We start from the raw sequence: 25,745 nt of genomic DNA on the forward strand, positions 1-25,745 counted from the left end.
ATCCTGTATGGGACTCTCTGAGCTTCCTGGACTTGACTGTCTATTTCCTTACCCATGTTAGGGAAGTTTTCAACTATAATCTCTTCAAATATTTTCTCAGTCCCTTTTTTTTTCTCTTCTTCTTCTGGGACCCCTATAATTTGAATGTTGGTGCATTTAATGTTGTCCCAGATGTCTCTGAGATTGTCCTCAATTCTTTTCATTCTTTTTTCTTTATTCTGCTCTGCGGTAGTTATTTCCATTATTTTATCTTCCAGGTCACTTATCCGTTCTTTTGCCTCAGTTATTCTGCTATTGATTCCTTCTAGAGAATTTTAAATTTCATTTATTGTGTTGTTCATCATTGTTTGTTTGCTCTTTAGTTCTTCTAGGTCCTTGTTAAATGTTTCTTGTATTTTCTCCATTCTATTTCCAAGATTTTGAATCATCTTTACTATCATTACTCTGAATTCTTTTTCAGGTAGACTGCCTATTTCCTCTTCATTTGTTTGGTCTGGTGGGTTTTTACCTTGCTCCTTCATCTGCGGTGTATTTCTGTGTCTTCTCATTTTGCTTAACTTACTGTGTTTGGGGTCTCCGTTTCTCAGGCTGCAGGTTTGTAGTTCCTGTTGTTTTTGGTGTCTGCTCCCAGTGGGTAAAGTTGGTTCAGTGGGTTGTGTAGGCTTCCTGGTGGAGGGAACTGGTGTCTGTGTTCTGGTGGATTAGGCTGAATCTTGTCTTTCTGGTGGGCAGAACCACATCCAGTGGTGTGTTTTGGGGTGTCTGTGAACTTATTATGATTTTAGGCAGCCTCTCTGCTAATGGGTGGGTTTGTGTTCCTGTCTTGCTAGTTATTTGGCATAGGGTGTCCAGCACTGTAGCTTGCTGGTCATTGAGTGGAGCTGGGTCTTAGCGTTGAGATGGAGAGCTTTTGCTGTTTGATATTATGTAGGGCCGGGAGGTCTCTTGTGGACCAATGTCCTGAACTCGGCTCTCGCACCTCAGAGTGCTCAGGCCTGGTGAGAGCACCAAGACCCTGTCAGTCACATGGCTCAGAAGAAAAGGGAGAAAAAGAAAGAAAGAAAGCAAGAAAGAAAATAAATAAATACAATACAATAAAATAAAATAATATAAAGTTATTAAAATAGAAAAAAATTATTAAAAATAAAAAAGTAATTAAAAAAAAAAGAAAGAGAGAAAGAAGGAAGAGAGCAACCAAGCCAGAAAACAAATCCACCAATGATAACGAGTGCAAAAAACTATACTAAAAAAACAAAACAGAACAAAACAAAAAATGGGCAGTCAGAACGCTAGGACAAATGGCAAAAGCAAAGCTATACAGACAAAATCACACAAAGAAGCATACACATACACACTCACAAAAGGAGAAAAAAGAAAAATATGTATATCTAAAAAAATAAAAAAGGAAGAGAACAACCAAATCAACAAACAAATCTACCAATGATAATAAGCTCTAAACACCAAACTAAGATAAATATAAAACGAGAAAGAAGTTAGATGCAGAAAGCAAACCCCCAGTCTACAGTTGCTCCCAAAGTCCACCACCTCAATTTTGGGATGACTCGTTGTCTATTCAGGTATTCCACAGATGCAGGGTACATCAAGTTGATTGTGGAGATTTACTCCACTGCTCCTGAGGCTGATGGGAGAAATTTCCCTTTCTCTTCTTTGTTCACACAGCTCCTGGGGTTCAGCTTTGGATATGGCCCAGCCTCTGCGTGTAGGTCGCCTGAGGGCGTCTTTTGGGAAGTCTGAGGTCCTCTGCCAGCGATCAGTAGGTGTTCTGTAGGAGTTGTGTCACATGTAGATGTAGTTTTGATGTATTTGTGGGGAAGAAGGTGATCTCCACGTCTTACTCCTCTGCCATCTTGAAGGCACCCCTCTCTCTTTAATTTTAAGTGCACTTTTTTCCAAGCAGAGCAGGTGTCTGCAGCTCTGGGTTCTCGGAGGATGCTGGCAGGTCCGACCTCAGTGGGGGAGGACGGCCAGGGCCTCCGTCACAGAACACTTTGATTGTTCCTTTTTAGGTGGGCAGGTGGATTCTCAGATGCAGAGAAAATCCACACTCTTGGTTCGGAACCTGTCCTGTGTTGCATTTTCCTTTGTAGGAAGAAGAAGCGCCCTGTCTGCTGAGAGGAGTTCTGTTTGGCCTCTGAACCTCAGTTTCCCTGTTTGTGAATCAGAGAACTAATTCCCACCCTCCTGCATCACAGGGCCTTTCTCGAGAGGATCAGATTTAATCAGAGTCAACAATCTATGTACAACACTTACTGCTTCCCAAATGACTGATGCTGAGGGAATAAACAAACTCATAAAATAAGATGTCCGTCCTCGAAAAAATTGTAAAATTCAGAGGAAGGTACAGTTATGTCAACAACCAGGATGCAGGGCTGAACTAGTGATCACGAGGCAATCACAGTCCCGGGACCCCGTCTCCATGGCAGGCCTGCTACCCGCCTTGCCCCCACTTTAGTGATGAGGGTCCATCACATGCCTGCAAGGGGGCGGCAGGACACAGCCTGTTCTGCTGGGACTGGAGATGGTGACCCTTGGGAGCAGGCACTGTGTCTTCTGGACCTCCTTGTGCCTCAAGCCCAGCAGAGTGCCTGGCACAAGGTCAGTTTCTGAGTTTTCTTAACCATGTAACATACCATACACACAGTGATGTGTATAACAGTTTGAGAACCATGGCCCCCCAGCCCGAGCTCCCCTCTGCTGACTGCACCCCCTCTCTACTTTCTTCTCATCATCTTTCATCACCTAAGGAAGCATCACTACAGTTTGGATTCTCCTCCTTTGAACCAGATCTAAATGGACCACGACAGGCATCTTCTAAGACGTGTGTTTTCTGCTTGTTGCTGTCTTGAGATTCAGACAGTTGACGTTCCCTCCAGGGCAGGGCTGATGGCAGTGGGTCCATGAATGCTGCTGAGTGAAGGCAGTGGGTGTGGGGGTAAAGACCCCGCGTGCCCGGCAGAGGAGGAGGGGGGAGTCCTGGGCTCGCAGGAGCCTGAAAGCCAGGCTTGGTGACAGCTGCACACCCTGGACCTTTGAGGATGGGCCTGACTCTGCTGGGTGCCTGCATGGGTCAGGAGGCAGCCAGGGACTCCAGCCAGACAGGGCACAATGCCAGGGCATCAGCAAGGGCAGGGAGGGGGTTCGGGACTCCTGGGGCGGAAGCAGGACTTCAGTCCCTGCAGACACTGCTGCCCCCACCACCTCCACCATCAGAGGAGGCCCCTGCCCAGAGGGGGGACTGAGCTGCCCACACCCAGGCCCCCTGGTGAGCTCCTGAGTCACCGGATCTCGGCATTCCTAGGTGGGGCCCTGAAAGTGGTCATTCACAAAGTCCAGGAACTCTTCCTGCTCTCTGCCTTGGCCGTGTCCTGTCCATTCCCTCAGCTTTTTCCTGTCCATGACCTTTCCCAGGACGAACGTCCACCAGACACAAAAATTTCACAGCCCTTCACCCAATTCAGTCCCGTGGCAAGAGCTCCATCCCCAAGACCAACAGAATACGCGTGTCTTACAAAACTTGCTGGGACCACATCCAGGGAACGAAGACATTACAGTAGGTGACTGAGAAGATGCCCACTCTTCCCCAACTTGTCCCACCTACAAATAGTTTGAGTCCACATATGGATTCTCTGGTGTAGACAGACAGCAGCCCAAGTCACTGTTTATTCTTCAGCTGAGTCACGAGTTGGACTTTGGTGACCTGAGGTGTTACAACTGAAGGCCCAAGGGAATGGACAGCAGCTGAGTGTTGTGCTGGGATTTTGTGAGACACCCCCTGCCTCCCACCCAAGATGTGCAGGTATTTTATCTATTGTCCATCTCTATCTATCTATCTATCTATCTATCTATCTATCTATCTATCTATCTACCAACCTACCTACCTATCATCTTCAAACTGACCTCAAATGACCTGATTCCAGTGAAAACACAAGCCCAGTCCCCTAGAGGCCATAGGGGCAATGGATACCCACCCTGGCACTTAACTGGCCCCTACAGAGCACCGTGAATTCAATCAATCTCTGCTGGTCTGTCGAGTGCCCAGTGGAGGCTGCATTCAGACATGTGAACCTGTTTCTCTGGCAGGTAAGTGTGGCCCCAGCTCACTGGTTGCTGGAGGGGAGTGTACCTCTGTGTGGCAAGGACACTGGGCAGTTCTCAGCTAAAGGGACAGTCATCTTGGTGTCCCTGCACGGCAGGGCCTGGGGCAGCGGCGAACAGGAACCTCGGCCAAAGGCCAGAGCCATCCCAACGCTGCTGCTGGGCTTGGTGGAGGCGGGAAGCCTAAGCCGTTTCAGGCCATGCACGGCTCCCCCCTGGAGAGCCCGGGCCCCCTCACCCTTGGGGTGTGTCCACCTGGGGCTTCTCTCTGGAGGCCCCCACATTCTGCCCCCGTCACCCCAACCACCCTTCCTGATCCTGCCGTGTGTCTTTTCCATCCAGCAGAAGTGGGAAAATCTTTAGACCCCTGTGATTCCCCTGCCCTGTGACTCACTCAAGACACCCTCTCTGCTACGAAGACCCACAGGGAGCCCCGCTCCCAGGGGTCACCATGCCCTGCCGTGTGGGACAGCTGTACGTGCGCTTGTCATTGACCCTGGAGCCTGTTCCAAGGCTGCCGTGGGCCCCACCTGTCATTCCCGCAGCTCCTTAAATGCCCTGTCCATCCTCACCCACGTGGAGCTCTGACCCCTTCCCGTGGGTCAGGGAGATGACAAATTCATGCTTCTCTGGCGGGGAGCCAGCCGTCCGCAGGCCCCGGCTGTCTGCGGGTTTGCCGTCCATCCTTGGTTTGCTACCAGGCACAGAATCTTCAGGTGAGATTCCCAGGGGCTGAGGCCCCGCCCTCTGTCCCCCTCCGGGCAGCTCAGCTCATCCTGAAGACCAGGGAGGGGCTTTCAAGAGGTCAAGGGGGCGACATCACAGCCACAGCCTCACACCACTTTCGGCTCCACCCAATGCTCCCAAGGTCATTGACAGCAGAGCACAGACGTGAGCCTGGCCTCTAGTTGGTTAGAGACGGGACAGGTGTGTTTCCGAGAGGTCAGTGTCAGCTCAGGGTCTGAATCTACACTTAACTCTTTATTGGCAAATTGGGTCAACAGATGTCAACACCCATGGCAACAAAGGCAGGTGGACTTTGAGGGGACAACACAAGATTGTCCTCAGGGCTGGGGCTGAAGCCAATCCACAGGGGCCCCTGGGAGGCCCTATAAAGCCTCAGGGGCCCTGGAAAGGCAGCTCAGTGCCATGACCACTGGGCATTCGTGTCCGGAAGTGGTAGCAGCTGTTGGCCTACGGGAAGGCAGCTCATGGATGATTTTAAACCCAGATGCTGCCCTGAATGAGAGGTGGCCTCCAGCATCCGGAGAGGCACAGGGTGACTGGCAGGGGTGAGGGACACCCTGCCCTGGATTTAGGTGTCAGTGGGACCCCGTTCCCAGGCAGCTGTGTGGCCCCACTGTCTGTGGCATCTCTGGCAGCCGCTGATGGCACAGTGACCGAGGGATGTGGCCTCCCCGACAGGTTCTCCTCGGGACCTGGGGTAGTTCCCTGGGGAGAGTTGGAATAGCTGGGCAAGCGGGGACACCTGGTGAGGTGGGGACACCTGGTGGGGGGCGACACCCGGTGGGGCAGGATGCCCAGGGAAGCAGGGGCAGAGAGGGGCCTCGGGGCGGCAGGAGCCCGGCAGCCTGTGGCGTCTGCAAGGATGTGGGCGGACCTCTGCTGTGCAGAGGAATCAGACACCCACCTTTGCCAAGACGACACTTCCATGGAGGTTGCCTCAGGCCCCCTCCCCACTCGCCCCACCACCCACTGGCAAAGACGGGCTGCGAACATAAACCAAAGTCCTTTCGGGTCCCTCAGAGTCCTGACCCACTAACGTCTGGGCACAGATGTGATTCCTCACATTTTTGGTAAACCACGACTGAGGCCACGTGCCGTAAGGGGGGGTGATGGGTTAGGGTCTGACCATCTGGGTGGCAGCTGACTTTGCTGTTTCCGGGGAGCATGACTTTGGGGAAATTACAGGCGCTGGGTCTCCGCTGCAGAAAGTGTTTTGACGAGAATGCAACGGGCGCAGCGTGGACGCTGTGCCTGTGGTTCCGCCAGGCACCTTGTGGCCTGGGGGGTGGGTGCCGGGCGGGGCCTGTCCTCACTCTCCAGATGACAGGTGGTGCCGGGCGAGTTACCTGCTCTCACCCTCAGCTCTGACTCCCACCTGCTGGGGCTCTCGGGACTTTGTGGGAAAACTGGGCCCAGGGCCTGGGGCAGGGCCTGCCTAGGTGGTGCCTCGTCTGCGGCGGCTGCAGTGACAGTGGGACAACGTGGTTCTAGGGGGGCGCACGGTGGCCCCAAAACACGTAGAAGATGCCGTGTGGGCAGTGGCCACCCACAGAGCCACTGCCCCGACGAGGCCGAGCTGGTGGCGGCGCTGGGCTGCTCTGTGTCCACCTGTCAAGTGAGCTGCAGGGCTGCACGTGGCCGGTCAGTTGTCCTCGGACAGGCTGGACCCCGCCCCCTGCACACTCATGGCCACAAGGCACCACGTGTGGTCGTGGTGCGGGTCCTGGGGAGGCCTGGAGGAGCCGAGAGGATATGGGTAGGGCTAAAACTTTTAAACGGAGGCTGGGGGGAGACAGGAAGGGGGTCCAGCAGGAGCCCAGAGGGGCTGGCGTAGAGCCCCCTGCTGGTGGTGGAGGAGATGGGGGAGAGGACATAATCAAATCCAAAGATAGGCAACTTTGGGCACCTCTTGAACTAAAAATGGACAATTTAGGACACATACAAAGACCATTTCACACAATGGCTCACGATGAATAAACCCAAGAGATTGGGCTGAATAGACGGGAGGGCACAAACCAGCCAGTGGACGTACCCTCAGGGCCTGAGTGACCGTGACCACCCATCTCTGCATGCCCGCGGCCGGGCCTGGCCTCCCGGCTGCACTCACCGGCTGTCCAAGGAGGCGGCCTAACTAGTCACCCTCCCCTAGAGATGAGGTCCAGAGAAGTGCGCCCACCTGCCCAGGATCACACAGCTAAAACCCAGATTGGTTTGGTTCCAAATCCGCCCTCTCTCACCAGGTTCCTCTGACTCATCCTGGGATGTCTGGGCATCTTCCCTGTGTCCTGCTTAGAGCGTGTTTTTGGAGCATCCATAGGTGCAAGTGCCTGATGGATCTCGGGTTTGACCCAGGAAAGCAGTGCTAATAATTTTCAGAATATTAGATGTTTAAGGTCGAGGAGAAGAGAGGCAAGTGAGGGGATCAAACCTGAGTCCTTATTCCAGGACAGTGGTTCTTAATTTCTGCTGCACTTTGTAATCACCAGGCTGCACCCCTGATCAATCACATAAGATTTCTGGGGCTGGGACCCAGGCAGCAGGGATGTTATAAGTGCTGTGGGTGGAACCACCCACTGCCCTAGAGAGACGGCCTCTGTGTCCACTGAGGGTATCGGGATAATAATATTTACTAATGTGTTCAAGTGGGAACGTCAGAAGCTGGGGATGCTGTGATTCTCATCTCAGGACACCCTGCTATTGCTTCAGCAGCTGAGCCCTGGCAGCTCTGCAGCTACTTTAACAACAAGGAAAAGGTATTAGTGAAACCCAAGGGTTGATATTAATCAGAAAGAAAAGTCTTAAGCAAAAAAGCTAAAAGATAACTTTTGTTAAATAATGAACACTCGTGAAACAGCAATGAAATGGTATTAAAATGTCTGTGATTACGTATTTCTCAGCATTCATCTGATAAATGAAGCAGCATGAAACAATAGTTGCACTTAAAAAAAAATGACAAGAAAATAGCTATTCATTTAGTTGACAGAGAAGGTTCATGTCCTCTGTAAGATCACTAGTGTCACTGTCATCACCAAGGAGAATGTCAGCGCAGGTGGGTAGAAGCATCCCCCTGCGCTCGTCCTTACACTGAGGGGGCGTCTTGGCTCCTTGGCCTGGAGTTCCTGGAGAAAACCTTGGTCCTTCTGGGAGGAGTCTGGGGAGGGGCTGGCCTGCCCCGGGCCCCAGGTCAACGAGGCCCCAGGATTGCATATTGCCGCATGGTGGCTGTGGAGTATGGACACATTCCAGAGGAGGCCTGATGTTCCTAGGCTGGGGACAGCGTGGAGGGAGTGACATTCTGGGCCTGGGAACGACTCTGGCTCTGCATTCTCAGGGCTGGACCCCTCTGGAGAGCCGTGACACCTGGGGGCCCTGCCAGCAGCTGCTCTGTCTCTCTTGCCGCCCAGCCCATTGCCTTCTGCGGGGGAAGGCACGTGGACTGGGGAGCAGTGCCAGAGGAGTCAGGTGGGGCCACAGACAGAAGAGCACGTGTCCCCTGCCCTCTGCCTGTTGCACCATATTCCATAAAAGTAAACACATGTTCCTGTTTGTCTATTGCTAATGCTATGGCATTCCAGGCACTGGCACCAGCGTTAATCCACCAGAATCCATCCAGAGACAGCCGCGAGGGTCGGGATCTTTGGAGTGTCCGTTTGGAAGGGTTAGCAGTGCCCATCTGTCCCATGCTCTGCACAGTGCTGTGAAAACGATATGAAAGGGTGAAAACAAAAGGAATCCATGGGCAGAAGATCCCAGGGCTTTATGGCGTCATTGGCGATGACTTACACTGTACAGCATCACACAGGTGTGTCTACCTGTGTGTCCACCCTTGCCAGCCCCGCTCCTCTGCATCCGCACACAACTGGCCCAGGCTCTTCATGCGACGCGCCCGGGGAGGCTCATAGGTGGTTGCTCTTGGAGAGGTAGGCGATGAGGGCCACGGCCACGCCCACGTAGATGCCGGTCCCGATGGTGATGGAGAGCACGGCCAGGAAGAGGGCCCGCCGGGAGCTGGTGCTGGCCTGGTGAAAGTCCCCCTTGGCCACGGCTTTGTTCGTCTGCAGCGGGAGGAGGGAGAGGAAAAAGGGGGTCAAGATGAGCAAGGCAAACCGAGAGGGGACTCACTGAGGGGGAGTTGTGCAGGGAAGGCGGGGAGGCTGTCGCTCACCACTGCTCCTCCCTGCCCTGCAAGGCAGTCAAAGCTTAAAGGAAAGAAAGCGAAGCCCCAGGGATACCCAGGCCGGCAGTTGTCAGCTGAGCACCAGCCACAGGAGTCCCGGGTCTCGGGCACCAGGATGCGAGGGCGGGGACGTCACACCTCAGCGGCCCCCTTCTGCCCGGTAAAGATATGTGAACAGTTTTCTAAAGTGTGTTCACACTTACCTCCTCTGATCCTTACAGCGTACGGCGGTGTGGGGAAGGAAACGGGAGTTCTCGTTACCCGGAGAGGAGCCCGAGGCGTAAGCTCCTTCAGTGGACTGCGGATACCGAGACTCTACTCCCCAGCCGGCGGCGCGGGAATCTGCGTGCCCGATGCCCCCTCCCTGCCATGGCGGGGCCGAAAATTCATCCACCACTGAAATAACTCGAGGTGAGACCAGCGCCTCTATTTCTGGTCACCCGATTGCATAGCGAGGTGTTAGTTTAGTGATATTCGGGGTCATGACCTCGGGGTCATGAAGCAGATGGGAACGTGGAGGTTTCGGGTGTTGTGTCAGATTTGGCGTTTTGTGGTGGAGCCCACCTCCACCACGGCCAGCCCCCTCCTCCTTGTCCCCTCGACAAGGGAGGCCCTGGGCTGTGGGGACCATCGTGTGATCCAGCTGTGACATCACGGCTGATGCCCCCCGAGGGATGGCAGATGAGGGTGGAGGCCAGCAGGGCAGGTGCCCCCGGAGCGTCATGGGGCGCTGAGGAGGGCTGACCCCCGGCAGGGCGGGGTGCTCCTCGTCAGGGCAAAGGCAGAGCTCACTCCCCGTGTGGGACGTCCTGACCCCCTCAGGACCCATCTCCAGAAACCGGACTCTCACCGGATCCCGTTTCCATGCGTGTTGAGTGTATTTCTACTTTTGTGGGCAGGATGGGAGGTGGCATCCTGTTTACTCAGACACCGAGGTCCCAGACTCAGAGGTCACCAGGAGATGACTTTCCGTCCTCCGCAGCTCTGCCCCTGACCTGATGAGACGTCGGGTGGAGAAGGGCCTCCGGTCCGCTCGTGTCCTTTTATTTCTTCCTCTAACTTCTGGTTCTTGAGGGCCAGTTTTATGTCCTCCTTCCCAATTTTTGGGCTTGGAAGTGAGCCTGGGGGTTCTCTGTGGACGATCTTTGATGAAGCGGAGTGAAGAGAACGTGAGCAGGAAGCTCCCAGGACAACAGTAGCTACGTCTCAGCTGAGTTCACCCCAAACTCTCCAGGACCCTCCCTGCCGGCCCCCGGCCTCTGTCAGGGTGGGCCCCCCAACCCCAGCCCGGCCGGGGCTCTGCTGCAGGAGCCACGCACAGACAGACAGACAGACAGACAGACCAGGAGGCCGGGCCGGGCACTTGGACTCCGCAGGGAGCTCCCGACTCCGAGGGCTGCCCGTCTCATCTGGGTCCACGCATGCACTCGGGACCCTCAGTGGCTGGAAGCCCCGGTGAGCTGCTTATAATGCCTGCGTCGGCTGGGCTCCCTGAGGGCCGCCCTGGACGGCCTGACCCGCGGGCGTGGGACCGAATCCGGGCGCTCCGTCCTCTCTCCTGACAGGTGGGCTCACTGTCCTCTGCTGACCTACATCACCCCCAGCCGGGCAGCTTAAATCAAGAACAAGCCGCTAACCTCTCCCAGGTTCCGGCGTTAGGGGTTTGGGAGCCCCTCGGTGGGTGACTCTGCCTGGGCCTGGAGGGGCCTGGGCTGCATTCTCTTGACGTCCTGGCTGCGTTGTGGGCTGAGGCAGGAGCTCACAGCGTCCCCCTACCGGGACCCGCCAGTTCCTTCCTTGCGGCCCCGCAGCCCTCGGGTCCACCTAGGGTCCCCTCCCAGACGGCGGCCTGGCCTCACGGTCTCTGGGAACCAGCTCCTGGGGCCCCTGCACAGAAGAGGGGCTGCGGCTGGGGGTTGGCTGACGTTTGCACAGCTGAAAGGAAACTCTTGTGAAGAAGGACGCACACACAGGACGACACAGTGGGTGGCCCATCCTTCCAGGAGGAGCAGAATCCCGGGGGGTGCAGCCTTGGGGCAGTGACAGATGGGGGTCCCACTGAAGCTCATCCTGAGGGGGTCCCCATGGGCAGCTTTCTGTCCGTGTGGCCTCTGTGACCCCAGAGGCCGACCCCAGGGCTGCCGCATTGGGCAGAGGGAGGGGCACGGTGTGTGTCACTGGACAGCCCCTCGGGCCCTGTCTGCAAACGGCTGTCCCACTCCCCCCAGGCTGGGAATGTCCCCGCGGCTGGTTTTCCTTCCCTGCCCTTTTGGCCAGAGATCACCAAGTGAAGTTCGTTCCTTTCTTTTTTGAGGTCTTTTGCTCAGAAAACAGAAAGTGCAGGTGACTGGCCTGGTTCTGAGTAGCATCTTCTGTGCGCCAGGGGCTCAGAGGGACCCAGAGAGTGTGCCGTCCACCCTCATGGACGCTGCTTGGAGTATAAGTCACAGGCGAGGGAGAGAGTCTTAACTCAGGTCGAAGAGCTGGAGGTCAGAGTCAGGGAGTGCCTGGCCCCCCGAGACACCGCTCGCTGGGCACTGGGTGCTGCCACCGCCCTGACCTGGGGAAACGTCCTCCAACCCACCCAGGACGCGCTGAGCTCACACATAGCCCACTGGGATATTCCACATTCAAACATGCACTCTGGTTCTTCAGGTAAATAACTACCCTCACTCACCTGGTTTTAAAGCTATGTAGAAAACCCAACTTTAGGGCTTCCCTGGTGGCGCAGTGGTTGAGAATCTGCCTGCTAATGCAGGGGACACGGGTTCGAGCCCTGGTCTGGGAAGATTCCACGTGCTGCGGAGCAACTAGGCCCGTGAGCCACAACTACTGAGCCTGTGCGTCTGGAGCCTGTGCTCCGCAACAAGAGAGGCCACGATAGTGAGAGGCCCGCGCACCGTGATGAAGAGTGGCCCCCGCTTGCCGCAACTAGAGAAAGCCCTCGCACAGAAACGAAGACCCAACATAGCAATCAATCAATCAATAAATAAATCTTTAAAAAAAAAAATAAGAAAACCCAACTTTAAATTCAAGAGCAAAAGTAAAATATTGGTGCTAAAACTCATGGAAACACTGACTCCCTCCCTTGAATGAAGTGTTATTTAAATGGAGGAAATAAAAATCATATAAACAGAGAACGCACAGCCGGGACCAATGTGCTTAGACCAGAATTGACCATCAGAGCCGTGATCCAGATACAGCGTGAGGTCCGTCCCAGGTGCTGCCCCCGTCAGCCTCTGAGGCTGGGACGGCCACTAGGTCAAGCACCCACGCAGAGGAGCCGGCCATCAGAAGTCGGGAAGGTCCTCAGACACATTTCAAGCTCATTTTGGGCAGGTTTCTAGGGTGAGAAATGACCAGTTTGCAGGGGAATGAGTCAAATTCACATCCTCGGCTGCCCTTATCCTCTGACACTTCCTCCCTCTGTGGCGATTGAGAGCATTTAGGGGCTGGTTTCATAGCAGGGTCGTCTCCTGGTCTGACAGATGCCAGGCCCCCTTTCTTCTGGTGCTTTTGGTGCGTCCAGTCTGGCCCCGACCTGCGCCCATCCTCGCCCCCTTCCCAGTGCGCGCCCCTCCCTCCCACCTGAGGCCCGGCTCACCTGAGAGGTTTGTCTGGCCCTCGGCTCGGGGGGCCCAGGTCCTTACTCCTCCCTCAGCCCTTTCCTTCCTTCCTTCCTTTGCTCACCTGCAACAGCTAGAGGTTTGACATCACGACAGACAACGGCCCAGGATGGCGACAGGGCCGCACAGCCGCGTTTGCCAATTTCCAAAACGAGAGCGGAACCGAATTAGAGGTTCTGAAGCCCTCCATCCGTCTGCCCCGAGGGGACAAAGGTCCGGGTGTGTGAAGGCAGGGAGGGGATCTGAGGGACCAGAATGCGAGTCCGGGTTCTCTCCACGAGGGGCATAGGCACCGCCTCCCCCTTCAGTCCCACTGAGAGCAGCTCCGACGGGACACTGGGCATCTGTCTTGACGTGTGCCCCCTGCATGGAGGGCAGGAGACCATTCCCGCCTGGACAATCCAGAAGGCGGGGGTGGACTGGGCAGCAGCGTCAGGGTGGGAGCCGGGGTCAGCGCTCTCGGGGTGGGGGGACGGGCCGGCCCTCCCGTCGGTCAGGGGAGGAGGAGTGGGTACTTCCTGGGGCAGACGCAGGCTGCCCAAGCTGTCGTATACCGTGTCTGATGGAGCCCAATGGAGGGGCAAGCAGACCCCCGAGGAAAATTCCAAACTCTAGTCGAGGATGCAGAGTGTGTGAGTGTGTGTGTGGGGTCTGCAGAGAACCCGCCAAATGCCTGGATGAGGAAGAGAGCTGCACACGCTTTGCAGGCATGGGGCCCCCATGATGATGTGAGTGGGTGAGAGTTTTCTACCCCCATCTGTCTCCACTCGCCATGCCTCACCCCAAAGTGGCAGATCCCATGGTGGCAGCCTGGGGGTGGGGAGAGACCACACCCCTCATTCCCAGGAACGGCTCAGGCATACCCCACCCAGTACATTGTAAAAGAACAGTGCTATATGCCACCCAAGAATGGCTCAAAGGGAAGAGAGACAACAGTGGAAATCCACACTCTCATCTGGTCCTGCTGAGAGTGTGAAATCCTGTTACTACTTGGGAAACGCAACACTGCTTACAGCTGGACATATAGACACACACACGATACACGTGTTCTACTCCTGGCAAATGCTCAACAGAAATGATGCATTTGTGCACCAAGGACACCTACAAGCATGTCCGTAGCCATACCGACCATCAGAGCCCTGACCTGGAAGTCATCCCAACATCTAACCACAGTAAAAGGATAAATGACAATGGTACCCAATACGGTAATGAAATAAATCTCAGGAACATGATGTTGAACAGAAGAAGCCAGACACAGGAGTCTATTGCATAGAGTACAAAACAGGCCAAAGTCATCTACACTGTTGGCAAAGGAGCCAGATTGGTGGTGTCCTTGGGGAGGGTCAGCAACTGGAAGAAAACACAGTTAAAAAAAATCTACTTTTACACCCTAAGATGATTTTGGAAATGATTCTACCAAGAGTTAAATGAACAAATAGGAACCATCTATAAAGAATAGAGAAACCCATTTCGTGAAACTAGTAAAATCTTGATATCAGAACCAGAGAAGGAAAGTAAGAGAAAAGGAAAGGAAGATGCTGATTCCCTACAGACACGGATGCAGGTGAGATTCAGTGAGCGAGAGCCGGCTTGCTCTCCACGCTGCTCTCTGCCTCTGCATTTGCTGGGCCTTTTTGATCGTCCTTCACACCATTTTCACCCCTAACTCATCTATTATATGTCCATGGGGCTGTCCCTGCCCCCTGAGGTGGGGAGGCCCCCGGGGGGCCCCCAAGTCTCCATCCCAGGCTCACCACGGAGCATTGCAACTGCAGGTTCGCGGGCTCCGCGCAGGACCACTCAGTGAACTAATGACCGAGGCCCAGCGGCCTTTCCTTCCAGCTCTCGAGGGCAACACGCTTTGGTCAGAAACATCCGCATGTCCAGGAAGCCCTCGGCTGATAATCACGGGTCTTACGCAGAGTCTACGAGCTGATTAGGAGGATATGCGTCAGGCGTAGCCGAGAAGGAAGCGTTTACAACCACAGCTCCTTGCTGGGATGGCTCTGCCAGGCACCCTCAAGGACCTGGAGGCCAGTTTGGGCAGGACGTGGTGCCTGCATGATGGAGGGGAGGGGCCCGCAGTCCTCGGGAGTCCAGGAGGGAGGAGAGAGAGCAGCCAGGAGGGTGGCCGGTGTCTGCCGGGCAGGAGAGCACAGTTAACCTGTGCCGCCCCGCGTGGTGGCCACGAGCCACCTATGGCTACTCAGCACTTGGGATGTGGTGAGTGTGACTGTGAGTTTTAATATCATTTAATTTTAATTAATTTAAACATAAGTAGCCAAGCGTTAGGGGCCACCATGGTGGGCAGCACAGATCCAGGAGAAACGGGCAGAGAGTCCCACGGGGAGCGGGGAGGAGAAGAAGCCTGGGGTGTGGCGGGCGGGATGAACCCAGAGGAGGTGGAAACCCTGCAGGGCGGTTCAGGCATCAGTGCTGGGGGGCGGGGGGTTTCCCCGCGCCCGGGAAACTGCTCCACACACACCTGCCTCTGTGCGTTTACCTGTGAATTTATTTTGGTAGCTCAGTGTCAGGTGGAGATGAAGGAGGTGGGGGTGACCCTGTGAGAAGGCAAGGCCCATGAAATCTGCAGATGAAGGGGGGCCTTTGGACCCGGGGTGTGGAGTGGGCGTCCTGGTCTGGGGTCCACTGGCATCCATCGCAGATGGAACCTATCAGGGGCTGATGCTGGGCCCCAGGCCTCCGTGACATGTGGCAAGGTCCTGTGCTCCATCCCTGCTGGGGGACACCTCCCCCGGCCCCTGGGAGACGATGCTCCCAGGGTCTGGTCCTGGACTGAGTTTACCACAAGCTTTTGCCAAAGTCCTCATTTCCTTGGGCTGTAAAACACCCACTGTTGTTTGAGTTTCAGGAAAAACATGACTTTCTCTGCAATATATCCCTCCTTTGTTTTTCTTTTCTTTTTTTTAGCCGCGTGGCTTGTGGGATCTTAACTCCCCGACTAGAAATCGAACCTGGGCCCCGGCAGTGAAAGCGCTGAATCCTAACTACTGGATGGCCAGGGAATTCCCCTTGTTTTGTTTTTCTTACGGTCATTTATTTTAGGTGCAGGAATCGCTAAGGTCGGAGGAGTCCACATCCACGTCTTCCACAGACACGTGGTTCCGCTCTGGTCGAGGAGCTGGGTCCCGGCACAGCTGGGATGGCCTCGGCAGAACACAAAGGCTGGCGCCAGACCCCCGCCTCTGAGGAGTGTGACAGACACCCTCTCTACCTCCACAACCATCTCTCTGGAAATTTATAGCACTCTGGGTATCTTATGGCTCATTTTTCCTCCTGCACCAATATCTGTCGGGCTGGATTACATTTCTTTGCATCATTGCAAAGCTTATTTCCCTTATTTATGACTGTCTACGGCTTGCTGTGTGCTGACGGGTACGTGGGGCTGCACTGGAGGAGGGGCCATGTGGTGGTTTAGCAGGCTTCATGGGGAGGAGGGAAAGCCTCTCAGGCCACGGCTCACTCAGACCCACATGCATGCTTCTTTCCTTATGTGGTTTAGCTCCAGGAGCATTTTTATGACCTCCCCTCCCCCTTTTAAAGCAACCTTTCTATTTTAAGCCATGAAAAAAAAACCTTGTGAGTTAGGTCTGAATGGCAGAGAGATCAGCTATGAAACAAACGTACCCCCTGTGCTTGGGTAAAACCTGATGGGAACACAGGCTCCCCTGGGTGCTAGCACCAAGCCCCCTCACCTGGCCTTGGCCTGGGTCACTGCAAGGGGGGTAGTTACCCGTGATGGTGTCTGAGGGTCCCTGTCATCAAGGTCATTTTGTAGGGAACACAACAAAAACATCAACAGGAGCAACGGCCCCTGTGCCATCCTGCGCAGAAGCCTGAGTGACCTTGACTCCATCCTCCAGCTGAGGTTAGAGGAGCCCCAGGCCTCGCAGTTCCTGAGAGGCCCCGCCCAGGGCTCCCCTTCCCACAGTTCAGGCCTCCCCCCTATGCTGGCCACGGGGCTCTGTTGGAGAGAAGCCTGCCTTGGTTTTCCCCTGTGACTAATCAGTATGAACTCACGTTTAGCTTCATACAGGCACAGATGGATAATGCAAAAATAATTATACGTATGGAAATATTTCTATATATAAAGATGTAGACACATGTATTTCTACATATAGAACTAACTAATAAAATGCAAGTACACACACGTGTATTTCCTATTTCCTAGCTCTGTTACTGAGCAAACCCAGAATCAATGACACCCCAGTAGCAACAAGCACGCTCAGTGCCCAGATAGTGGTTTCTAAAACCATTTTCCAATAAAAGGGGCCAGAACTCCATGGGGAAGTGGCTGATTTTAGGACTCAGGCAGCTAATATACAAGATGAGCCTGGGGCGGCATTCTATAGTACAAAAAAGGGAAAATACTCTGAGATCAAAAGGATGGGGGCATGTCAGGGGGACACAGGAAATGCTCCCTATGGCCAAAGTGACAAATAAATAATGTAGTATTGGATTATAAGCCAAAGTGTAAAATAAACATCCAAGGGTCCATAATGATGTAAATAAATGATTGGATGAATCAGTTCACTGGGGAGAATAGACAAATCTCCCATATAGACAAATTCCAAATAATCTATGTATGTCCTCCGCCCTCAGGGAAGTAAAGCACAAGTCCCACCCTTTGAGGGTGGGCTGCGCAGTGACTTCCTAGGACAGAGGACGGAATGGACGGCGGGAGGAAGAGTGACCTTGCCGTGAAGAAACCCCGACAAACACGACCACAGCCAGGCGACCAGGGTCAGCATCCGCAGTGACAGGTCACGTTGATGGGATGCAGCAATGACCTTCACCTCCATGCTCCTCCTCCACAAACCCATAACCCCAGTCTAAGCAGGAGGAAAGCATCAGACAAGTCCCGACAGAGGGACATCCTACATTGTACCCCACCAGGTCTCCTCACAGCTGTCAAAGTCATCAGAGACAAGGGAAGCCTGAGACGTTGTCACAGCCCAGAGGATCCCGAGGAGGCCTGACCGCCAGGTGCTGCGTGGATCCTGGATGGGACCCAGGGGCAGAAAGAGGGCATCAGGCAACCGCTAAGGCGATCTGGACAGAGCACTGAGAATACAATGGTGCAGCAGCACTTAGAATACAATGGTGCAGTCTTTACCTGGAACAGACGAGCCCAACGTGAGATGCTGATGGGGGTTGGTGGGTGACTGGACTCAGGGAAGCCGCCAGCTCTGCGCCCCTTTGTCCATTTTCTGCAGAGCTAAACTGGTCTGAGACAAGCCGTTTATTTAAAAGGCAGGGTGTGGATGGGGCAGGTGAGAGCCCTGTCTGGTGCAGGGGCACGTTCCCGGGCTCCGTCCCTGAGAACCTGGGGGGAGGCGGGGGGAGGGGACCCCACACCTGCTCAAACCCAGCACTGATGGGAACTCGCTCGGCCCTTGAACTACTTACTCGCTAATGCTGAGTGTCCGATTTTACTTTCCTCCCTAAAGCAGTGTTAGTGTCTAGTGGGTGTTGTGACAATGTCAGCGCAGGACACCCTGACTTACTGCTCCACGTCGCGCTCCATGCCAACAATTTACTTGCCTGGCCTTACTTCCTCCTTCCTGACACCACAGAGAATGACTGTTGTTAATACTGGTTTCCATAAACGTACCCTTAATATAACAATGTGTTAGGAAGATGTTCAAACACACAGAAAAGGTAAAAGAACCTGCAGTGAACATATCAACCCCTTCAGTTTAGGTTCATCTATTCAGCTCTCTATCCATCCATCAACCCATCTTTTTTCTTTTGGATGCATGTCAGGGTAAGTTGCAGACACTCCCTGCTAAGCACGTCTGCATATGACTCCATTGATGGAGAATGAGAGATGGGGAATTCAGGTTCGGTGTCGAGTGACAGAGCACCTGCCTCCTGGATCCTAACAGGTGCCCACGAACGGAAACTACGCCATCATTTCATTCTTTACGCAAAAGTCCTGCTTCCTTTCTGGAAACAAATAAGGAGGAGATTAAAGATTTTAAAACCCAGGAGAGGAAAAAATCAGACCTTTCTCTTTAAATACCCCTTGGGGACGAGAAAAAATTTTTAGGAACAAAAATGAAGGTTTGGGACCTTTGGACCCAACAGTGGACGCAGGCTGGCCGATGTCTGCCCCATGTGTGTGGCCGCTTTCACCATGTGTGTGACACCCCTGGGCACATGTGTGGTGGCTGGTCTGTGCCAGAGGAAACCTGTCAGGTGCTGGGTCGGTGCCTCTGCAGAATCTGTGGGCGCCCCATGTTCCCTGCAGAAGAGCCCCCATGACTGGGCTTTGTCTTGCGCACAACAAGCTTCCTCAAATTGTTACATGACGGGTGACGTGATGGTCCTTTTATTTTCCTGCCAGCTCATGTCACAGAAAACCAATCGCACAGCAAACAAAACACCCTTGTTTTAAAAAGTCTTCCCATGACAGGGCCACTAGCTAATCACGAATTATATTGCTCCAATGAAAATAAGAAAAGCTTGTTTCTTAAGAAGCAAAGACTAGCAAAGATCTAAGTAAAGAATGAAAAAAATTCAGTGTTACCTAGTAGACTGGAAATTTGGGAGAAAATCTGAATGCTTTAAAAGATGAATAATTAAATAACTGTGTTGTATCCCTATGGTGAGACATCAGGTCACCACAAACATCACTAATTACATGACAAGTACTCATGATATTGGTTACAAAAAGGCATATTTTAAACCCTAATCTTGCCTGTACAGACAATAATGCACACAAAAAGGATTGGATGGAACAGACCAAAGTCTTAAATGTAAATGCTGAGTTTCCCCCAGTTTCTTCATAGTTTAATTCGCTGTCCAGAATTTCAGTGCCGGTAAACAGGAAAAACGTGTTGATCCCACAGGTGTCATTTCCCATCAGGCCGATGCCTCGATTTACCCTTCCCAGTGTGTGCAGCCTGGGGAGTCAGTGTTGGTCGTGGGGAGGAAGCCCCCCAGGGCAGTGACACCCAAGCTCCCCTCAACACAGCAGGTGCTGGGACCCCCTGAGCCTGATGCCTGGTGCCTGGGTCTGGGGGTGAATCTCTCTGCCCCAGACTTGCTCTCAGGCCTGATCTGCAGCCCCTGATGGCTGATAAACCCACACGGTTGCTGAGTTTGGGGCTGGAGGCCACCGGCTGGGGCCTGGTCCGGGCCCCGTTGGAGATGAGGCTCTCGCTGGCTGCCTTTCAGCCCCTCCTGAACCTGCCCCAGCCTCGCGGCCACGGCGCCCGCACAGAGACGCCGTTTGTGCTGCTCCAGGTTCAGACGTGGGACGCTGTGCTGTCCTTCCCGCGTGGCCTGGGTCGGGCTGGCGTGGGGACCCCGCCTGCTCCACCTCTGCTTCTTGGGCCCTGGAGCCCCTGGTGGGAGCAGGCCTAGAACGAGGGCAAGTGGCCCTCCGGCTGGGTTCAGAGCTTCTCAGTGCCAAGCCTGAGAATGTGGCCTTTGACCTTCGACATTTCTGGGCTGCCCTGAGCGTCTCTCATAAATAACCCAGTGTGTTCGCTCAGTGGACTTGGGAAAGGAAGGGTCATACGCCCCAGGGGAGCCTTTCACATCAGACCGGGAGTTCTGGCTTCACACTTAATCCACCGTTTATCTTGACAGCTGCCCCCGTCCCGCAGTTCCCTCGGCTAGTCTGTTGGTTGGTTTGTTTCGGCAGCAATCGCACCTGCAGATATTCATCCAGTGGAGAATTTAAAAAACATACACTTCTGCTTTTACCTTCCACCATATCGCTGCTCTTAACGTATTTGCACGTTTGTCAGTGATTGTCATTCCTTTAAAAAATCCACTTTCGCACCTGCAGGAGCAGGTGAGGGCCACCAGCAGGCTCCCAAGGCCTTGAGGGTAGAGTCCTTGGCCGTGGGCGGCAGGGCAGTTCTGCAGCTCCGCTGTGATCTCTGTTCCCTTTTAGGGCCTGTCTTCCCAAGGCGGGTCAGGAGGGTGTGTCTCTCAAGCCCTTTGACAAGCCTTGGCAATTGGCTCCCACCTCTCAGTCATGGGAGGGAAGCGAGGGCAGGTTCTGCCTCTGGCTGAGGTACTTAGGGTTGGGAACAAGGGGATGCCAGGGGTGGCGTCAGGAGGAAGGCAGGTGGCAGTGGAGTAGGGGCTGCCAGTTGGGTGGCAGAGCCCGGTTGGGGGGCAGCCACTGGTGGACCCACAGATGGTGAAGAGCCAAGATCCCTCGTTTGCACGTCGGGCCGTGATGACATCTGCCTAGACCCGAGAGGAAAGGTATGCTGGGTCTGGAGGTGAACTCGACCAGGGGGAGACAACTTCCAGGCCTGCCTATCCACCGAATTTTTATAATGGCAAGGAGCTTGCTGCAGGCCACCAAGCACATCACGTTCACATTAACCGCGACCCATCCTTTGCTCCCGAGTTTCTGGAGGGGATGAGGACCAGAGCAGAACACGAAGAACCACCAGAAATGATGGGGAAGATTATTCTGAGCTGTGGAAGGCGATGGCAACTTTATTGACCAAGAAGAAAATAAGAAACTTCACAGGAGCCACGGTGTATGCTCCAGGGCCTTCTAACGTGCTATGGCTTCTGACACATTTATTCCAGAAGTGAGGAGACAGTTGTGAGGCCCTGTCTCCCAAAGCCCGGGCGTGTCTCCCACACTCTCGTCCTCTTGGCTACAGGAGACCTGCTTCCTTGTGAAGGCACAGCTGTTTGCTGCCCTCTTTCCCCCAAACACTCACAAAATATCCAAAAGAAAGGGCAGCGTCCTGCTGTTCTCCCCAGCTCACCTCACCAGTGGCCGAACTACCCTCTTGTTGCCTGGACTCCTTACAAAGCAAAAGAGAGGGGACCCGAGTCCCTGGGACGGTTCTGATAAAATCTCACTGAGAAGACGCTGTTAGTGATCTGCACACTGTCCCTGTGTGATAATGTCATTAAGTTAGGTGCTTCGTCCAGGCAGCAGGGGCTCCACTTGACTGGAAAGGTTTAAAACGAACTGATTTCCAGTGATCTCCTCACTGCCCACCCCTCCCCACCCAGGCTGGCAGCGCCACCCCAGCACACATTTGGAAAATGAATGGCTCTTCTGGTCTGGTCTGAGCGCACAGGATAAGACCACAGGGATGTGTTGGGTGGTCAGGGTCCTGGTTGGTGAAACTTCTAGAAATCTAAGCTCTTATCAGAACGTTGGGTCCTGGGTTTCAGAAACCGTCAACACCGCACGCTGCCATCAAAGACAGGCGACGGTGGGGTACAGGTTAGTGTCATTACAACTCTTCCAAGGGCCCCTGAAAGCAACGCTGACCTCTCCGGACAGGGTTCTGCGTGTTGTCTACCGGGGGAGGCGCCGGAGACACCAGGAAGCACCAGGGCTTTTCATGCCATTTTCGCAACTTTGCAGGTGGGACCCCCAACGTCCAGACACCCCAGAAGACCTTACACCGTGACTGGTGCTCTGAGGTCTGTCCAGCATAATTCTAACCAACTCACTGTGTTCCTCCTCGTCTGTGAGGCAAAAACACCTCCTTTCTTTGAAAATAACTGTTTCGGTAAATTCTTTCGAGACCAAGGAATGTTGAAGTTGAGGCTGATAGTCCTGGGGGCCGGTGAACGATGGTGCTGCTTTCTGGATGAGACCAGGAGGCCACGTCTGCAAGCGCGGGTAGCTGCGAGGCCCAGTGACCCCCTGCTGGACCTCTGCCCTCATGGCCCGCACCCCCGGGGAGATTTCAGCTCCAGACCCACTGCAGCTTAACTTCTCCCCCTCATGGCTGAGCTGTGGGCCGATGCCAGGTCATGGTTGCAACCTGACCTGGGCCCACTGCCCGGAAATTCTGAGTCTGTTCTCTGATTTCCCCAAATGTCGATTTAAAGCCACCTACCCCACATCTCTTCCTGGATTTCCAGCCTTCCTTGACTTCACAGACAGAGGCTCCCCGGGCTGGCCTTTAGGGGCATATTTAATTCTCAGCATCACCCTGTGGATGACACGGGGCGCGGGTCCGTGACGTCCCCCGGTAAACCCTTCTCCCTTCATATCAGCAGCCACGCTAGTTACTCTTCTGTACCTTAATCACGGCTCTTTCTTGCTGTCCTCTTATCTTTGTAGTTATTCTTTGTCGCTCTTTATGGCTTTTCCCTTGAATTCTGTTTGTCTGGTGTTAATATCACTGCAACTGGTTGCTTCAGAACCACTTACCCTTCCGGCCAGGAGATTCCACAACTCGGGGGTTCTAGAAGCAATGGGAGAGAGGTAGTGCTCGCAGCGTGGGTGGCCCAAAGAGTATGAAGGGAACTGGTTCTGAAGGGTCAGCACAGGGGCTTCCAGGAACCGACATCTCAGGGGCGTGGGTGCCACTGCAGCTACAGAGGGGGTTCTGCTGACCTTGAAACCGAGGGGCTCAGGCTGCCCAAACCAAGCTGACCCGCCTGGTAAACCATCTTCCATTCACAGGAGCCCTGAGATCAACCCTGGCTGCTTCCGGCTTTCCTGGGTTGTTCCAGTTTGGGGCTGTGACCAAGGATGCTGCCGTGAACAACCTCTGTGGCCACGTGGGTGCATTTCTCTTGGGCAGATGTCTAGGTGCAAAATAGGGAGATGGATGTTTACACTTATAAGAAAGTATCACAGCATTTTCCACTCCCAACAGTGGGGGAGGGTCCCAGCCTGTGGACTCAGTGATTCCAACGTGAACTTGGTGCTGTGTGTGCCATTGATTTTCATTTGTGCTCTCTTGAAGATGAATGATCAAAAGCCCGTCTCCTGGGCTCCCTGTTCCTTCGTGCACCTTCCTTTGTGCACGAACGACAAAGGTCTCTGTTTCATTATTGATTTGTTGCCATTCTTTATAGGGTCTCCATGTCACTGTTTTTATAAAGGGGTCCCCATCAGCAGGTGAATAAAATGGGGGGTGGAGACGTGGGGCGTTCGGGCAGCTGTCCCTGGAGCACTGGGCTGGGGATCAGCTTCAGATGAGGGCCAGGGCCGCACAGGGGTGCGTCAGGCAGAACAAGGGCGGGTGAGGGGCTGGCTGTCTCCCCGTGGGCACAGCAAACTTGGCCACGGTGGGTCATCCCCTTTCCGACGGATTCTACTGGTCTCTCTGCGCGCACACCATTGTCCTCCTTTGCTTGGAGGTAGAACACCTAAAACCTCTGAAACCCCAGGCTCCGGATGCCAGAGCTCAGAGGAAAGCATCGTGCAGTTACAAGGCACGGACACCCTACCAGGTCCATGCACTTCCATGTGCCCTTTGTGCACTGACTACGACCTTTACGTGGATGGCTTCTGTTCCCTCTGCTATAAATCGATGGGCCTTGAGGGGGTGACCCCCACTGATGGCCCCCCACCAACACACAGGCCAGAAGGAAGAGCCACACAGGGCTCCGAGTGGAAGACGCTCCACTCCACCCAGACTCTGGGTTCATGGCCCGTGTTTGCTTCAGAAGAGCCCTGGCTGCCCTGGAAAGCTTCCCACGTGCCATGGAAGCCGGGGCTAATTCCTCTCCTCTTTCCTTCCAAGGGATTTTTACGTAGGATGGGGGCTGAGCCGCTAAGGACGGCCTGGGAGCTGGAACAGGCAAGCTGTACCCACGACTCGCCCGTTTCAGCTGTTCTCACTCAGTTCCCTGGTTCCCAGCGGGGACCACTCCCCTCTCACTCGCGGGTGTAAGTACAAACCATCAAAAATGGCTTAATGTCCACAATGTACACCCACGATATGAATAAAAGATCTAAAGATACGCCACAGCCGAGAGCACCATTCTTCCATTTTTTATCACTACCTCTGCTCTCAGGCCCCGAGGATCTCCGTGCCCAGTGACGTGAACACTTTATCCTTTGTGAGCCTTTATACTGTCTACAGGGGTGTCCTGCTTCTGGGGTGGGCCTAGAGTCCTGAGGGGCCCCTTCCTTAGGATTCCTTCACCTCGGCATCAAACACAGGCTCACAAAGGTCCCTTCCACTTTGGGAGCAAAGCATCTTGCTGTTGAGAATCTAAGGTTTTCCATTTCTAAGCCTGGAGATGAAAACCAGTGTCAGCTCCAGGCACTGGGATTGGGGAGATGTCATGCTTTTAGCTGTTGGAAGATCCACCAAGAGAAAGGCTTCATAAGAGCAGGGAACACCATTTTGCTCAAAGGATGTCAGAACGTGGAGACACCTGAGTCCTGGCCCCGTGCAGACCCCACCCCGATTACAGAAAGATGCTTATGAGGGGGCCCAGGCAATAAGAGCTGTTCAAGGTCTCCAGGTGATTCCAACATGCAGCCAAGGAGAGAACCATTGATTGCACAGAGAGATGGCAATTCCGGGGGAGTCAAGTCTCCTTGCTTTCAAGGAATTGGTCCATTTCATCTGGGTTATTGAGTTTACGGGCACAGAGCTCTTCACACTGTTGAATTCTCTTATTCTTCTCTTAACATCCAGGGCATCAGTAGAGATGACCCTTTCTTTCCTGGTATAGGTGATCTCATTCTCTCTCTATTGGTTAGCCTGGCTAGAGGTTTATTAATTTTATTGATTTTTCAAGTTTTATTGGTTTTTTGTCTTTTCAAATCTTTTCAAATAGCTGGCTTTTGATTTTGTTGATTTTCTCTACTGTTTTCCTATTTTCAGTGTTAGCTGATTTCTTCTCTAATTTTAACTATTCCTTTCATTCTTTTTGCTTTAATTTATTCTTGTTTCTCTATTTTCTTAAGGTGGCTGCTTAGGTTCCATCAAATGCATATATTAGGCTCTTTTTCTAATATATGCATTTGATGCTACAATTTTCCCTCTAAGCACCACTTTAGCTACATCCCACAAATTTTGATGTTTTATTTTCATTTTCATTTAGTTCAGAATATTTTTAAATTTCCCATGAGACATTTTTGACCCATGGGTTATTGAGAAGTACATTTTTATTTATTTATTTATTTATTTATTTTTTATTTATGGCTGTGTTGGGTCTTCGTTTCTGTGTGAGGGCTTTCTCTAGTTGTGGCAAGCGGGGGCCACTCTTCATCGTGGTGCACGGGCCTCTCACTATCGTGGCCTCTCTTGTTGCGGAGCACAGGCTCCAGACGCGCAGGCTCAGTAGTTGTGGCTCACGGG

The 25,745-nt window shown here is 53.6% G+C and overlaps 1 protein-coding gene and 1 long non-coding RNA gene across 11 annotated transcripts in view; one reads left to right on the forward strand and one right to left on the reverse strand.

Moving 5' to 3' along the window:
- LOC309613407 overlaps positions 1-12,058 on the forward strand; it is a 35,298-nt gene extending 23,240 nt beyond the window's left edge. Inside the window, exons 2-5 of the long non-coding RNA XR_014235707.1 lie at positions 2,109-3,571; positions 3,692-3,817; positions 8,439-8,665; positions 9,262-12,058. This is a non-coding gene — a long non-coding RNA (uncharacterized lncRNA). The remainder of the gene's footprint in view (positions 1-2,108; positions 3,572-3,691; positions 3,818-8,438; positions 8,666-9,261) is intronic.
- The window catches only part of SYNDIG1 (synapse differentiation inducing 1), a 121,222-nt gene continuing 103,197 nt past the window's right edge, over positions 7,721-25,745 (reverse strand). For all 10 annotated transcript variants that reach the window (XM_082360176.1, XM_082360175.1, XM_082360174.1 and 7 more), the window contains one exon: positions 7,721-8,918. In XM_082360176.1, the coding sequence (XP_082216302.1) occupies positions 8,760-8,918 (159 nt within the window). In that variant the 3' untranslated portion in view covers positions 7,721-8,759. The remainder of the gene's footprint in view (positions 8,919-25,745) is intronic.

Source organism: Balaenoptera borealis (genome assembly GCF_965194805.1).
Source record: "Balaenoptera borealis genome assembly, chromosome: 16".
Taxonomy (NCBI): domain Eukaryota; kingdom Metazoa; phylum Chordata; class Mammalia; order Artiodactyla; family Balaenopteridae; genus Balaenoptera; species Balaenoptera borealis.